This window comes from Phascolarctos cinereus, unplaced genomic scaffold (genome assembly GCF_003287225.1).
Source record: "Phascolarctos cinereus isolate Bilbo 61053 unplaced genomic scaffold, phaCin_HiC Scaffold_3;HRSCAF=262, whole genome shotgun sequence".
Lineage (NCBI taxonomy): Eukaryota > Metazoa > Chordata > Mammalia > Diprotodontia > Phascolarctidae > Phascolarctos > Phascolarctos cinereus.
The window spans coordinates 143495301-143512891 of NW_027555736.1; the positions used below are offsets into that span (position 1 = coordinate 143495301).

The window sequence follows — 17591 nt, forward strand, 5'->3', positions numbered from 1 at the left end:
ACAAAGCAGTCAAGAAGGTGTGACCATTGTACAGAATGTGACCCCCTGTGCATGCAGACAATGTGGAAGAGATACAACCCCAGACTACAACAGACAGACAAGCTCAGGAGAGGCTGGGAGGACCTCAGGCAATGTCCAGGGAGAAGGCTGGTAGGGAGAAACACCACCCAACCACTCAGTAGGAACATTCCTCACCACACATGGATTCTTTAGCACTTCCATATTGTTCAGATACCCCCTTTCATGTATTCTATGTTACTTTCCAGGACAAATTCTAGGATTTTTTTTTTTTTTGCCCAGCACAAAAAGGCTAGGTAGGGCTCAGTATTTTAGCAGCTCACTCCACCTGAACTAGTTCTTGACTAAATGTTCTGTGATCTTATAAAGATGGAGTCATTAAACAAATTGTCCTTTCCTCTCTTGGTAGGTATCCCTCAGAGAGTCAATACTTGGGTCATACTCTTCTCAATGGACCCAGAAAACCCATAAAATCCTAGGTAGTGGAACCTGCTGACAAACAACAGGAGCCACTGATTTTTTCAAAGAAGCTGATTTCCATGCTGGAGAACATGACATCATTTAAGCAAGGCATCATCCTTCCAATTTTTAATTCCTTTGTTGTGAGGAATAATCCCTTGGGGGGAGACTTAGCAGTTATGACTCCCCAGCTCTGTCCATCTCCTTCTGACATTATCTGGTCATGTTAATTTTGGGGTGGGGGGAATATACTAAGCCAAAAAGAAAGGGAATGAGAATTTTTAGGGGGGCGGATTTTGAATGCAGACACAGGACAGCCTAATTTCTGGGTATAGGCCTTCTTTGTCTAACCCCATCCCCACCTTGTGGATATAATTCCCCAGATTAGATAATTATGGCACAGGGTGGCATTTTGAAGCAATTCAGTGTCCTAAGTCACTTTTGTTTGGTTTTGCCAATCCCAGTCTAGTCTGGTCCGCTCCCCTTGCATGTGGACTGGAGAGAGGGACTCACCACAAGTTGAGCATTTTCAGGCAGCTACAGAGATTGTGTAAAGAGAAAAACACAGAAAGGAAAAGAGAGAGAGAGAGAGAGAGAGAGAGAGAGAGAGAGAGAGAGAGAGAGAGAGAGAGAGAGAGAGAGAGAGAGAGAGAGAGAGAAAGAGAGAAAGAAAGATTAGTTCACAGAGGTGAGATGGAAGTGAGTTACTGTGAGCCATGCAAACATGCAGTGCACATCTGACTTTAGCTTAACTCCTCCTCAAGGAGAAGGAAAAGGGAGCAGGTATGAGGGAGACATAGGCTACTTAGTCAGTACTTTTAAAGAGAACGGACAGTTAGTACCTCGAACAAGCATTGAAACGGTAGAATCTCAGTGAAGGATGGGGCAAAAGTGGAGGAACTGAAGAGAAAGGCCAGGATGGGCCATTAAGGAAAGATTGCTGTTAGGAGATAGAAGGGAATCTGGACTATTGAGGAGAGAGCAAATGGTATTGCCTGGAGAAAACCAAAGCAGTCCAAAGTTTGTTCCTGGCTCCCAACAAGAAAACAAGTACTCTTGGACCTTACAAAATGCTACCAGGTTAGCTTTATGCTAACTCTGAGATGGTGCATAGGAATGTCTCACCTTTCTATGTTTTCTATCAATAGGTGCTTATGTGGGAGAAGCTGTGAGTTAGTGCTTCTCCCGCTAAGCGTGTGAAAAAGATTTCAGATGAACTGGCTTCAAGTCAGTTACAGCCAACTAACTCAAAAAGGGATGGTAATGGGTCTTAATTTTGATTAAGTCCATTATAAACATAATTGTAACGATCTTCACTAGTCTCACTTATTTTCTGTAAATAAGGGACCATGTCTACTCCATACAAGTCAATGGACCATCAAGATCACTTATTTTACCCCAACCTAAAGTTGCTCCCCTATAAGAATACTCAAATCATTATCTATGTCATGTGTCTTGTGGAAAAGAAGATATCAGAGCCTTATTTTTTTTTAAGGAAAATCGAGGTAATTTTATGTTTCTTTCAATTCCATACCGTAACATGGAGGAGTAGTCCAAAATCAAATATGTGGGGGTAAAGTTCTGTAGTCTAAAAATTGGCAATGTCCCAAAGCATTAGACTCAACACAAAGCAAAATCTACACTTTGCCCAAGAATGGCCAGTGATATCACAACCGTTTTCACTAAGGGAATATGCAGGGTGATCCAAACAATTCTGGCTGCTGCAATATAGAAGAATGATCTTGTGGCTATGGTTACTCTAAAAATTTTCCTATAGAAAGCCAAAAAAAGAATTAAGACAAAGTGGCATCCTATAGTTCTGTTAAACAAGATGGATTGGTCACTATTATAAGGGTGGTAGTGATTAGCATATGAAATTTTTAAAAATCTGGATAAATGCTAGAAAATAAAATTTAAACCTGAGGATCTACAGACAATCCCAAATGGCCACGCTAATTCTATGGATCATCTATTCCTGACAGTGTTTGTAGGAACAGCAGTCCTTTCACAGTAAATCGGCTCAATGGAACCTTCAGAAAAGTTTTTACAAACTATCTCTGTAACCCGAGGTTTTAATTATCCCAATAACATCTAGTATGGGAAGTTCTATATCACATATGCAAAACATACACGCACACACATACACACAATTAATGTACGAGTTAGCCAAAATGTAATGAAATGAGTCTGTTCCTTTGTGAGAGATGAATCATCCCATGGCCTATATATTTATTATATTTATGGGAAGCATAAAAAATTCATATCATACTTTACATGTAGCATATATGATGTGGGTTCACATCTAAACACAACAGCTAAGTGATGCAATGGGTAAAATGCTGGGCCTGGATTCAAGAAGACCTGAGTTTAAATCTGGTCTCAGACATTTACTAGCTATGTGACCCTGGACAAATCATTTAACCTCTGCCTGCCTCAGTTTCCCCTACTGTAAAATGGGATAATAAGAGCACCTACCTCCCAGGGTTACAAGGATCAAATGAGATAAAATTTGTAAAGTACTTAGCATAGTGCCTAGCATAGTAGGCACTTAATAAATGCTTGCTTCTTTCCCTCCTTTGTTCCTTGCTTCCAAGCAGTTCCTACACAAAGGTGCTCTAAGTGGTGGAGGATCAGGATGGCAGGAGTGAGAAACACTGTTGGCAATCCTAATGGTACAGTGTCTGGGCCAAATTGCAACACACTGCCTCACACTGGCTTACTATAGCTTTGCAGGGGAAATGAAAAAATGGTGAAAAGAATAAGGAGATTGTCCCTTTACAATGACAATGGTTTCCCACGAAAAACTGTCTTTGGTTTGTCTCTTTGGTTTCCTTTATGTCAATTACAGAGGCAGTGTGACGAAATGGACAGAGAGCTTGCTTCGAAGCTAGCCAGATTTGGTTCTAGTCCTGCCTCCAATACATATGGGATGTATGATGCTAGCTAAGTCACTCAATCTCTTAGTGCTCTAGGAAGTTCTGGACAATACGACCTGTACTTCTGTCATTTGGGACAGGACTTTTACCAGTGAAATCACAGGTCTTGTCCCTCTCCCTCATCTGTGTCAACTGTACCTTTTATAAACTGAAAAGGCAGTGGGTGCCCTTGGGCAGCAGAATGAACTGAATGTAAAGATCAGTGACAGTAAAGGGGCACTAAAATGGAAAACTGAAGCCCAATTCATTTTCAGTGGCATTCTGCATACTGAGAATAAAGTCAGTTTCTCGAATTCAGAGGAAGGCAACTTCCAAAGCAAACTCTGTTTAGCAAACAATGTCAAGAACAGAATAGGGAAATAAGTTAAACCGTGTTAAGATGAGAGAAGAAAGCAGATACAGGTTAATGCTTTTATTTTTTTAAATGCACTCAGATTGGGTTGTTTCTTTACTTTCATTTAAGCTGCTGAAGGCCCAAGAGACTACCCAGGACAAAAAGATCCTATTAATATGTTGTGTTTTCAGAGGAGCAACCCAACTCGATCATTCATTTGGATACCAATCACTGAAAGGACTTAAAGGTTTCCATCCAAAGTTGGCCAGCACCGGCAAAAAATAAATAAATAACCGAAGGGCAAACCTCCCCAAAAGACACTTGTTGGAATCCAAACTTGGCTTTGCCTTTTCATGGGGAAGAGGAAGCAAGGTGATGTTTCCCTACCCCCTCTCCGTGTCATTCTACACCCCCGTTCCAAAGAATATAAACATGGACCATGCAGAAGGGGTAACGCTAGAAGGGAAATAAATATACATGCAGAAGAAGCAGGAAGGGCAAATCAGTAACTCTCTCAACCATTCATGTTAACAAGACATACTATAAATTCCTTGCCTTCCAAAGATTCATCTCCATCTAGAGACTTGGGATTATTTACATAATCTACCTTGTTGTAGTCATACTGCACTCAATCAGGGGATACAGAAAGATTTACAAAGGAGGATGTGGCAGTAGATTGAAGACCTAATTTAAGACCACTATGGCCAACAATCTGAATTTGGGCAACATTTTTTTAACATATTCCACATGAAGCATCCTTGTTTTGTGAAGCCTGAGACTACTGGTTGCACTTCTTTATAATATGATCATTTTGATTCAGTAATTTTCTCTCATATGTTATCTTGGCAAAAATGACATTCTGCAGGCATCACAGCTAAGAAAGATCAGCAACAGCAATACGTAACATGCAAAAGTACCCACCCCCAGTCCCAAAGTGCAAGATTGAAGAAGAAAGGCTATGGAAACAGGCATCAAAATACTCAAAATGGAGGGCTAAAGGGAAAAAAAAATTCTGAATCCATGGTCAAAAAGCCCCCCTGAAAGATGAACGTACTTAGCTTCCTCCACTACCTCCACCTCGGCATGCGCTGTGATGGGTGCATTGGAGTGTGCTCCCGTTGGGTCATCAACGTTCAGCTCTCCATTTGTTGAGCTTACCACCTGAAACAAAAAGGCAGAGTGTAACAGAGGCTACTCTCTACAGAGTTGCCTGCCAGGACCAGAGAGCAGGCAGCCCCGCAGAGGGGCTGGACACAGAAGGTGAGGCTTTCAGTTGGACAGTCCCTGGAACACCTAGTTTTCTGTGTTGATAGTAATGATACTTTAGGGACTGTATGTTTAAGTCTCTGAATGTGTAATACATGAGAAGACAAAACCTAAACAATATTTCTGCTGGTGATGTAACAAATTACTACAGTTTCCTCCTCCAGCAAAGGTTTGTTCTAATTAACCATGAAATTAAAAATGTCACAGTTTTTCTCTAAAGGTTAAATCAACTTAATAGATGATTTCTCTCTTTCAGTTTATAAAGCTATAATTACATGAACTCAGCAAACTGAAAATCAGGCCTCAAGAAACATTATAACAAAGAAAGAAATAATATGCTTAAGAAACAATATATTCACAAACAATTTTTTTCAAAAACTTCTCCAGAGCTTTGGCTAGCTCCTTTTGAAGATGTTCAGGTGACAGGATTTCTTTGTCTTCTCTGGGGCATGACAGACTATAATAAAACTCTCCCCATCCTCCCAATAACCAATCTTAATTTTCAACTCTCTCAGTGTTGTGCCATTTTTCACAGACTACTCTTTTTCAACCATAACCTAGGAAGGTTCATTTAGATAACTATCAGATTACTCACACCTCTTCCTGCTTGCAGCAAACAGGTTTCATTCATTTTATCTTAAAGCCTGTTTACACAGGTGCCTAACAGTGCCAGAAGGGATCCTCTGGGTGACTTAACCATATGGAAAAACTGCAAAGTGGAGCTGAATGGCTCTATAACTCATCATCCACCTCCAGTCCCACCCTAGGACTATAAAGCTCCAATGGCAAGTCAATACCAGCTAAAAGGCTCCTTGAACACCTCTCAATAGAGACATGGGTAAAGATGTTTTGAAAAACAAATATTCCAGAAATAAAAGTGAAGATTGAGGGGTGGAAGGAGTGGGTTTGCTATCATGGTGTATCACCCCAATGCTAGCAAAGTATGTGACATCAACACAAGAAAGTTAACTATAGCTGTGACCAAGTAACTTACTGGCTAGTACTTGGCCTTACTAGCCAAGCTACTACATACAATTTTGTGAAAATTTTCAAGAACAAAAAGAGTGGCTGTTAGTTTGTAGCAGTCCATAGTCACCACGGACAAAAGTCATCTGTAGCATTACAACAGACCTCACAAGAAACACCCAAATTGCTGCTTGGGAAAAGCACTTAATAGATCCTGGGACTAAGATCACAGCCTCCTAAGACTATAACAGTTGGAAGGAGATTCAGAAGGTATCTAGTCCAACCTGTACTTAAACAAGAGTGCCCCCTAGAGCAGTCCTGAAATGCTTAAAAACAGAGGTCAAAATCTGAAGAATCCTGCTTGCTTGCCTCCATCCTGATGTAGAATCGGTTCATTTTACCATTTCTCATACCTTCCACATGCTTCTCATACTAAAATTCTAACTGCATACCTGTGAGAAGGCTAATAAATTCCTTCTGTGAGCATCAGAGCTTTAGGAAAAAAAGCAGTGGATAGAGCACTGGCCCTGGAGTCAGGAGGACCTGAGTTCAAATCCAGCCTCAGACACACAACACTCACTAGCTGTGTGACCCTGGGCAAGTCACTTAACCTCAACTGCCCCCCCCACACACACACACAAGGGGAAAAAAAGCCTTTCTAGATCGGCTCTGTAGAAATACCAAGTGTTACAAATCTATGTATTGGCCTAGAAGCTGTCAAAGCCAAAAAGGAATGGCCGTATCAATGTTCACTTTTTTGCCTCTCCACAGCCTTCACTTATGCTGAGGCAGCTGGAGGGCAGGGACTCTCTTTTAGATAGCTATGTGCTTACAATGCCTAATAAAGACAAGTATTTATTTAACCTATGTTTAAATGGAGTTGAAGTAGAGTTGATCCCATCCATATTAAAGAGAACAGAAAAGGAGGTTCAAATGAGTCAGTGGAAAACATGGAACAAAAACTAAGGTTTCCATTCTTGGATATAATAAAAAATAAAACACAGCCCTCCCTCCAAATGTCAATAAACACTAAACGCTGCCTCATGAGCCTATTCTAAGCTGGCAGAGGGTATGCCTACCCACAAAACTCTTGTTTGAATGGTTCAGTAGACAAGACACTGGGTTAAATGTCACATAGTCTAGTTCTAGGACACAGCTCTGCCATTTACTACAACTGAGAGCACGAGCAAGGTGTAACCTCTCAACTTCAGTTTTCTACTCTGTAAAATGGAAATAATAACACTTGCCTTGACTACCTAATAGGGTTGATGTGAGGATTAAATGGAATTATGTGCATATATGTGCTTTGACAAACTATAGGGCATTGTATAAATGGAAGGTATGATGATGAAGGTAATGAATCATCTTACTAGTATGGTTTCTAAGTCATAACATCTAGGACATTTCATATAGGACCAAGAGAGAATTTTATATTCCATCAAATTATCCACACATAAAGGATATGAATAACATAAAATAATATCTGACCTTTCATCTTAAAATACAAATTTTATTCTCTTTGGGCTCTCAAAACTCTTAGAAGCTAGCATTATTTAACAATATCCAAGAAGCACCTATAAAGGTAGGGCCGGAGTTAGGGATAAAGGTCTGCACTACTCCATTGACAATCCTTAACACTAACTTGTTCCATTATTCACAGACTTAAAGATTTTGGGAGCTGGAAGACCAACACCCTCATTTGACAAAAGAGGCTGCTGAGGCTCAGAAACTGCAATTAGGTGATTGCAATGACTAGTGGATATAAAAGATAACATTGTTAAGTGCAATCTAAATATTAAATATAATTTTTTAATTCTACAATCTTACTTTATTCAGTAAGATTCATAAGAAATCAAGTAGGTAATTTAATTAAAATGGCTTCAAAGTAAGACAATTTTATAAAATATCAAAATATATTTAATCTGAGAATTTGGACCAAACAACATAGTTTTTCACAACAGCACTACCGGAACAATTTTCAAAATCCAGGAACTTTGAAGACCAGACTATTAAAATGGAGAAGCAGTTGAGAGCTCTGGCCCTAGTATATATTATCTTCTTCAGGTATGGCATACTATGACTATATCTAGGGAATATGTTAATTACAAATAACTCTAATCAGGCCAACCACTTTATTATTACTGTGCCAGTAGACACTGCTTTTGAGCAATGCAGTACTTGCCAAGAAAATGGCATAATGGTTTTGGCTCAGGATGGACAGATTAAGACTAGAATCTTTTTGTCCACAATTTTAGAAATATAGGAAGTATAACATGAAATTATTGAGGAAGTGCTGCCAGAATTGGGCCTAGGAAAAACTCTAAATACAGAATCATAGTATCTCAAATTTGGAAGGAACCTTTCAGGTTCTTGAATTGGCAGAGTTCATTCAATCTCCACTTGAATATCTTCAGTAAGGCAATCTTTCCTCCCTAAAGGCAGCCCAATGCACTTCTGAACAGTTGTAATTTTCATGTAGGCTTTTTCTTAAATTAAGTCAAATTCTGCCTCTCTACATCTTTCACACACTACTCCTAGCTTTTGTCATCTGGGTCCAAGCAAGACAAATTTTATGTGTGGCAGGCCTTCAAATGCTTGAAGACAGCTATCATGTTCCTATTAGGTCTCTTCTTCTCCAGGCTAAACAACCCCCTTTCCTACCACTGATCCTCATATGGCATGGTGTTGAGTTCTTTTACTATCCTGGTCACTGACCTTTGGATAAGCTCCAGGTTACTATTCTTCATACAACATGACACAAAACTGAATAGAATACTCCAGATGTCTGGCTAGTGCAGACTACACAAAGTAGGACTATGAATTCCTCTTATTATGAATACTATGTTTCTATTCATATACCTAAGATAAATCAGTTTTGGTTTCCATGTTACATTACTGAATCACACTGAACTTAAAGTCTACTAAAACTGCAAAGTTTTTCAAAAACTGAACTATTTACTGTTCAGACGTTCTTGCATTTTTTTGATGTTTTTAATCAAGTGTTTGTCTTTTTTTTAAAGGCAATTGGGGTTAAGTGACTTGCCCAGGGTCACACAGCTAGTAAGTGTCAAGTGTTTGGTCTGAGGCTGGATTTGAATTCAAGTCCTCCTGACTTCAGGGCCGCTGCTCTATCCACTTAGCTGCCCCTGTGTTTTTTTAATCTAAATAAAAAACTTTACCTTTTTTTTTTAATGAGTTTAAAATAACTAGTACCAGACACAAACACAAACACAAATGCACCAGATGAAACTTATGGCACTTTTTTCTTATGGACGAAAGGAGGGATTTTGTTCTGGGATGGGGGAGAGAGGAAAAATGATATATGAAACAACGAATCTTAAATCGAACTCAATGTAAAAATCAAAACATCAAATTGCGTGTTCCCCATACCACCAAAGTTTGTGTTCCTCATAGTTCTTTCATTCTATCAAATCATTACAGAGAATGTGCTACAATATTCCAAACCTCATGTTAAGGACAACAACCTAATTCCAAATTGAATTACTACTTCTCTGAGATATCTCAAACAGAAAATATATTAAGACAGGGTTCTTACACGTGGGTCCTCCTTGATGCAAGTACATAGCAACCAATGTGGTCAATCACCAATATGAGAAAAAGATATGGAACAAAGTTAATATAATCAGTGATGAAGAAAACTTAAGGTGGTGGTCTTCTTAGCGCTGAAGAGCGAAAAAAGGGAATCCAGGTAACCCAGATGACATCAGAAATATATCAAGGTATCTCTTCCGGATAACTTTTTTTTTTAATTACTGTAAAGGAAAAGAAATAACCCATTTTCTTGAATACCTAATCAAAAATATACACCAATGGCATATTCTCAAACAAAGTACAAGTCAGCATGATCATTACTGGGCAAGCCTCATGTAACCTCCTCTGCCCAAAGCTAACCAGTTAACACTACTTATAAGTACCAGTGTACCCTAAGGTTGCCTTGGGGCTACGTCTCACACCATCATGATGTATTCAGAGTTCTCTATTCCTAGGCCAGTTTCTCACTGGCTAACCCTAATTCAACTCTTTAACCTTCAAACATCTTTTTAAGCTTAGACTTATGTTTAAAATGGCCAGGCAACCCTGAAGGCAGATTATATAGTTTAATATGGAGAGTTTATATCATGTAGTTCACCTTTCTGTGTTATAAAACTAAGTAAATCGGAAAACAATATTTGAAATCATAAGGACGTTACTTGCTTAGTGACACTCCTACACTTTCCTGACAATAACTAGGAGTGAGATCAACACCTCAGTAAGCTCACTTAAGCCAAAACTTAGCATATGGATAGGTCTGCCAAAAATATGAAGAACAGCTTACCCTTGGGTAGTAGTTTCCATTCCAAAGACAGAAGCATGCCAACATTCCAAAAGCCAAGCTAGGAAGGTCAGAAAAAGGCAATAAAGGCAGTACCTGCACTGATCCCCCATGCCGGTCTGCAGCCAAGTGAGATGTCAGGTACGAGGTATTTGTCTGCCGGCTGGGCTGGATTTCCCATTCTCCTCGACGATCTGTCGATGCATTCTGCTAGGGCATTAGGAAGCATGAGAGCAATATATAGAAGGAAAGGTGAAGCCATGGCAAGCAATGACAAAAATTAAGTTAATCAGTCGTATTCTTCCTGTAACTGTGGGTTTTGTTTTTATTTTTCTTTTAATTAAGAACCCCTGCAAAGCACTGAGGAAAAGTTAGTTTGGCTATATTTATTTCAGCAAAACCAGCCAATACATGACTGTCTACCCTCAAAGGAAAAAAAAGGCTTCCTTAAGTTTCTATATTAGTAGCATTTGAATAGCAATTGCAATACAGTTACAAATGATTTCACTGATTAAAAATCTATCCAGACAGGCACTAAGTAATTCCAGTAATTTCTGACACTGAGGATACCAACACAATGCCTTCTCCTCACAGTATAGCACAACATTCAAAAGCGACCTCTATGTGATGTTTTATTAAGGCAATATGGATATAATTCATGAATGTATAGTCTCTTCCTAAAGAAAGAGCAGGTTTCCTAATCAAATGCAGGCATACTTCCCAAGAATATGGAAGGATGAGATAAAGACTCCAATGATTTTATAATTCCTTTAGCTAATAGCCTCTGGTATGGATTTGGAAAAAGTTTAACTACTCACTTTAATGTGGATTACTTTCTTCTAGAAAGCAAAAGGAGGATCTTTTCCTAGCAAAGAGAGAGCCTTCAACTCAAACATCCCTGGACTCTGCTTTCATCTTTGAAACGAAAAGGCTGGCAATCCTGCCTCTCTTCTCTCCGCCTTTTCCTGTTTTTCACATCTCATACTATTCTGATCTTGTTCATTCATGTTCTTTGTTTTTGATGATTTTGTTTAGGTGCCTCTTCTCCTGGGCCAGATGGCTGAGGAGGTGTTGCTCTGCTATAACAGCACTAGAGCTCCATGAAGATGAAAAATGAGAAGTTGGAAAGGCAGCAAGGAGGGATTAGCAAATCAAATTTTAATTGCTGCTGATACAAACAGTAGCAGGGGGTCAGGAAGTGATAACTGCTGCTCTGCATGGAAGCCATTTTTAAATCTTATAAATCCTAGAAATGTACAGAGTTGTAAATGTTGAGTTCTATAAAAAAGAAAGAAGGAATGTGTCAGGGTGCAATGGTCTGAGGCTTTACATTTTCCCTGGCAGATTCTAATTCATAGATAAATGTTACTGATAGCTCACACCCAAAGGTCACCATAATGCTAATGTCTTCTACCAAAGAAAAGGGGCCTGTGTTGTTCACCCTCTCAGTTAATGGAATCTAGAGTCACAAGGGGAAAGGATACTATAAATTATCCTCGCTGGGGTAATTCTATTGTTCCTAAGTGGACAAGCTCAGTGCATAAAGAAGGGTTCCGTAGCACTGTGGGTCAGATAAGAAAAAATAAAAGACTTCTTAAATATTCCCTCTCTAATTACTTTGGATAATAGATGACTGGAAATATGACTTCCCAAAATTATAATCTGACACACAGCATACCAATCACAATAATCCTATGGCCTTATAGTTTTGAGCATCCATCACCATGGAATTTCAAACATTTGACAAGTACAAGTTCATTCATCTGTATGATTCTATATGATACATATAGGTCATAGTAATACATGTTGCAATAGATATAAACTCTTCTAACATTCAGAAGAAATGTTTGTAATGAGCTTAAAAAGTCTTTCACTATTAATGAAAATGAGCTTTCCCTCCTTGGACCTTTAACCTAGCATTTGAAGTGAATACTTAAACATATTAGTGAGACCTATCACCAACTAAAAAAAAATTTTTTTAAAGAAATCAGCACAGATATTTATTTATAGGACACAGTATTGTTCTGAGTTCCATGCAGCTTTTACTTCGCCCACGAATTCTCTCCATTTTGTATTTGCTTTAGGAAACAAAAGATTTAGGGTTTATAGGAAAATGTTTACACTATTATTTCTAATGTTGGAAATGGAAAAGTGAATATTTGGTATTTTATTTGCAGTTTTAATAAAATAAAACTGAAACTCTGGCTAATATAATTGCCTGCTTTTCAGACTATATATTTGTTCCTGCTTAATGCTAGTAAAATCAAAAGTTTATTCGAAGGATTAAATTACATCATTGGAAAAGGCAGCATGGAAGGGGCAGCTAGGTGGCACAGTGGAGAGAGCACTGGCCCTGGATTCAGGAGGACTTAAGTTCAAATCTGGCCTCAGACACGTAACACTTACTAACTGTGTGACCCTGGGTAAGTCACTTAACCCCACTGCCTAGCCAAAAAAAAAAAAAAGGCAGCATGGAGTAGTGGATAGAGAGCTGGATCTCAGAGTCAGGAAAACTTGTGTTTAAGTCCTGAGTCTGACACATATACAGGCTTGTCTGACACTAAGCAAGTCACAACCCTTCAAGTGTTCTAGGCAACTTTGTAGGGTTAGAATGTTGCAGAGTTGTTGCAGATTTCCACTGATTGAAAGAAAATTTACTCAATGGGTAAAATACCTATACCTATGAAAAAAAATTAAAACATAAAAAAAGCCTACTGTTACTGCTACATATGGCAAAATAAAAGTTTACAAGGAGGATTAAAGCATTGTCAGTTTAATTTGCAAATAATTTCAAGATGCGTCCCAAGGGCAGATATTTAAAACATACCCTACAGGCAATGGAGTAGTTTTCTTCTAAAGAGAAAAAATAGTGCTATCATTCCACATGGCTTCATACACATTTTCCACTCTGGCAGCAGAAAAACTTATGACACACTGTTTTCAATGTTTTATAAATCAACCGAAGGCAGCAAAAGCTGAAAGATCAAAGTGAGCTTGGGGCAAGGGCTGGTTTATCACACAGGTTCTACCTTTCACCATAATGGCAAACTGCTGGGATTACTACAGCTTCCATGTCACAGAAAGATTTGTTTCGCATCCAGGGTTTGTGGAAAGAGCTTTTCAATGTCTAGGAAGTCATCTGCCAAAGAAAGAGATGTGTGGTGTAGGGAATAAAATACTAGCCCTGAAGCCAGGACTCAAGTCCTAGCTCTGACCCATGCTAAGTATGTAACTCTGGTCAAGTCACAACCTCCCAGGCCTCTAGGTTAGTGCTGTCAAACTCAAAGAGAAACTGGCTACTAAATGGTACAAAAGGATCCCTGCTGGCAGCATAATGACTTAGAAAACCATGTTAAGATGACAGTATTTATTTTTACTTATTTTGTTAATTATTTTCCAACTACATTTTAATCTGGTTTCCAGCATATTCCCTCTGGTCTAGGCAACTTTCCATGACTAACTGGCACAGGATGGGCTGATCTGCATTAACAGAGGGAATTTTCTCACTTGGGAGTTGCTTATACCAGTGATATCCCAGGTCTATTCTCTATGCTTATCCCATTCACTGATAAGGCTTTTAAGGATAATAAGTGACTGGAATTATCATATTTGTTTCACTTTCCTTGTTAAATGTCTAGGGAAGCTTGGGGTATACATTAATAGCAACTAACTACTAGACAACAAAATGCAGATGATGTTTTATTTCGTGTTTTCAAAAGATAGTATGGCAGCTAGCAATGGCAAGGCAACACCAATAGGGGAGTTAAGGATATGAGTTTTCTATACTTCCAGATCTTTCACAGTCACTATAGCAAAATCAGCATAGTTCAGGAGCTGAAGGGTCATCTATGACAGAAGTAGCAAAATCATTATCTGTATTATGTGGAAAGGCTCACTTTGAATATATAATTTCACAGTTGGAAGAACAGGAAATTTACAATATTAACTCTTGGGTGGAATACCTTAAAATGACCTCCCTTTAAAAATTTTAGTTATGACCCTGGATGTAGAAAACAGAAACAAGGAGGCAGCCACACAAAAAAAGATATAAAAGCAGTGCTAATGGAAAGCATATGGAGAATAAGGCTAAGAACTGGACAATAAAACCCAAAAGGGGCAGAAGAATACAATGTATCATAACACCTCATTTTGGCAGGGAAGACTTCCTTCTGGGATCAATGGATAGTAAGTAGGGAACAGCGGAAACATAACATTTACTGTAAAATAACAATCCCAAATATCATACTACTACTACTACTGACATCCAGAGAAAGGTATAATGTACAAACTGGACACTGTGAGTAGAAAAATTCTCCCAAATATCTCCAGGTGAGTTCCTACCCTGAAGCAAGAGGAACAACAACAATATCCTTTTCATTCGAGCCAATATAATGATAGTTCTGCTTTTTGTTTTGTATAAAACTCACTTCAAAATAATTTTGATTATATTTATCAAGAAAACCTAATCAATTTTACATCAATTTTGCCATCCACTGATATTTAAACAGCAGTCTCCCGGAACTCACTGCTTGTCTTCAACTATATATACACCAAGACAAGAAACTAGATAGTACCAAAAGATTAAAAGTGAGCACCGTTTGTCTTATCAAACTGCTTAGATAAAATTTCACTTCCCATTGTGGGTGTAGGAAGAAAAGAAGAATGTATGAAAAGGAAACATTCTAAAAGGTAAAAACTAGTTAGTGTTATCAGTTGTGATTTTTGAGGGATTTTTTAAAAGCTGTTAAGATTATAGACTCATATATTTTTAATAAAACCAAGATCTACCTAACCTGTCTGCACTAAGAAGCTCATGAAACCTGGTAAATTAAATTTGCCAAATAAAGGATTACCTTCAGGTAATAAACCAAATGCACAAAAAGTAGTGGACTAATTTCTGGTTTCTATATACCTAATTAAGTACCAACTTTGTTTAAAGAAGAAAAAATACATGGCTACAACCTGAAAGGAACTCTTGTAAGACTTATTACTCTGCAGGTCTACAAGGACAATTATATTAATTCTGTAAAGCTTTGTGAGAGACTATAGGGAACACACCAACAGTCTATAAATCTCTGCTTCGAACTCTCCTTTTTCCTCTACCTTCAAGTGACAGGACAGCCTTGGAAACACTGAAACTTCAAGAAATGATCCATGAAGTCAACGTTTCTCTTTATGAAATGACAATTTTCTGACATGGAAGATTTCAGTCCTAACTGCCTAAGAGAAGGTAAATACTAGAAGCTTGATATTCAGAGATGGGACAGAAACTAGCTAACATTATATCTTGACGGGGGGAAAAAAAGGGGATACTACTACCAAATCTGTGAGATTACTAAAAAACAAAACAAAACAAAAAAGAAGCAGCTTGCTGCCTACCCACAACTGGAGAGGATAGCCACTAACACTGCAGTATGAAGAACAGTAGTTTAAAGCCAGAATCACTGGGTCTCCGCTGGTGAGCAGCCCTAGAAAATAAAATCTCTTTGAGATATCTATACTAATTACATTTCTAGAGCATCTCCTAGTTTCTAAAGTGCTTTCATCAAAACTCCCTTGTAAGAGTAACACCGCTCTTTTGAATTTTACAGATAAGGGAGTCAAGGCTCAGAAAAGTGCAATGATTTGCCCACAGTCCATCATGTCAAGGAGTGGTGGAGCTGGGATTCCCCACGAGTGCCTTGGCTCTGAGTCTAAGCCTGCTCCACTGCCCCGGGCTGCTTCTTGGATGCTCCTTTCTGCCTGGACAACTTAGTGGGAAGAAGACTTGGGTGCTCAATACTTTGGATTCCCTGTCTCTTCCAATCTGCATTTCCCAAGTCTCTGAAGTCTGCTTCTAGGTACAATTAAAATGTAGTTTATTTCAGAGACCAGAGGGCAAATGTCAGCATCAAAGAACCATCAGTTTAAGGATAAATTATCTCACCTCATTAGCAGATGGAGAAACTGTAGGTCAGGAGTGAGAGAATACTGACAAAGAGAGGCTCAGGGCTAAATAAGGGGAAACTTATTAAATTTAAATCTACAGATCAGCTGAAGAGAATGGTTCCCCTTCTAAAACTGGAGGATTTTTCCCAATTTAACCAAATTATTCTCTCTAAATGTAGGAAAAATGGACTTTTAAAATTGCATCTTAACACACTAGTATTACTAGCCAGAGGAATGAAATAATGAAAAAATGCACACAGATAGAAGAAAACTTTTAATATGGAATAGAGAATTAGGAGCTGAGGTGAGTAGCAGCAACCAGGTGATAGAACAGGAGGAGCTAAGGCAAAGGATTTTATTTCAGTTTTCACACCTGCTTGTTTCAATGTCCCCTCAGTGTTAAGTTCCCAAAGGAGAGGAAGAAAAACCCTATCCTGTATTGAGATCTATGCTGGAGGTGAGCAATGGGGGGGAGGGCGTCGGTTCTGTATGTCCGTGTTCTCACTAGACAACAGACGGGCACGTTAGGAAATTACACACAGGACAGAAGGAGGCAAGTTATCTCTGAGCAAACTCGTCCGCCCCTTCAACTAGCAAATCCTGAACCTCGCTGAGAACTAAGCGGTACTCTGCAAAAGGAAGGAGAATGGAGAGTTAATCAGCGTTTGGTTTCTTAAGGCTACTGAACCTGCATTTTAAAATAAAGTCACTCAATCTACTAAGGTACCCAGCTGACATACAACCCCAACTCCTCATTAGTTTGGTCCCATCTCTATCTCTGGATAAGCTTAGATTTTACAACTGACTCCATTTTAAGAAGCATGGCAGCACTGGACCAATGAAATGGCTGTTTTTGTCACAGACTTCACATCTAGTGCTTTGTAGACTCTACATAATTTTTTTTTGGGGGGGGTGAGGCAATCAGGGTTAAGTGACTTGCCCAGGGTCACACAGCTAGTAAGTGTCAAGTATCTGAGGCCACATGTGAACTCAGGTCCTTCTGACTTTAAGGCCAGAGCTTTATCCACTATGACATCTAGCTTGCCCCCATAATTTTTTTTTTAAACCTCTCTTTACCTGAGGGCATGACTATCCCAAAACGCATTGTAATTTGATTTTTTTTTTCCTATTTACTGGGCTGATTTGAGTTTAAATGTGGTTCTTTCTAAAAAAAAAGGAATGAATGCTTTCTCAGGAAACCTTCTTGGCTTGGTCTATGGATTTATGCTTCTCTTGTGAGTCAAGCTAAAGCCACAGAAGTGTACTTACATGTAGGGATGAGAGATAAATCTTTTTCGTTTATCTTGGGTAAACATACATGAGAGGTGATATAGAAATTAAGTAATATAGA

At 38.7% G+C, this 17591-nt stretch overlaps 1 protein-coding gene across 3 annotated transcripts in view; it reads right to left on the reverse strand.

The window, feature by feature from the left end:
• The window catches only part of CSNK1G1 (casein kinase 1 gamma 1), a 255113-nt gene that overhangs the window by 10213 nt on the left and 227309 nt on the right, over nt 1–17591 (reverse strand). The window contains exons 11-12 of one of the 3 annotated variants that reach the window (XM_020983766.2): nt 10409–10519; nt 4802–4908 (exon numbers count right to left, since the gene is read on the reverse strand). In XM_020983766.2, the coding sequence (XP_020839425.1) occupies nt 4802–4908; nt 10409–10519 (218 nt within the window). Of the gene's footprint in view, nt 1–4801; nt 4909–10408; nt 10520–16499; nt 16870–17591 lie in introns of those variants that run through there. The other 2 variants (XM_020983772.2, XM_020983783.2) reach the window with 2 other exon arrangements.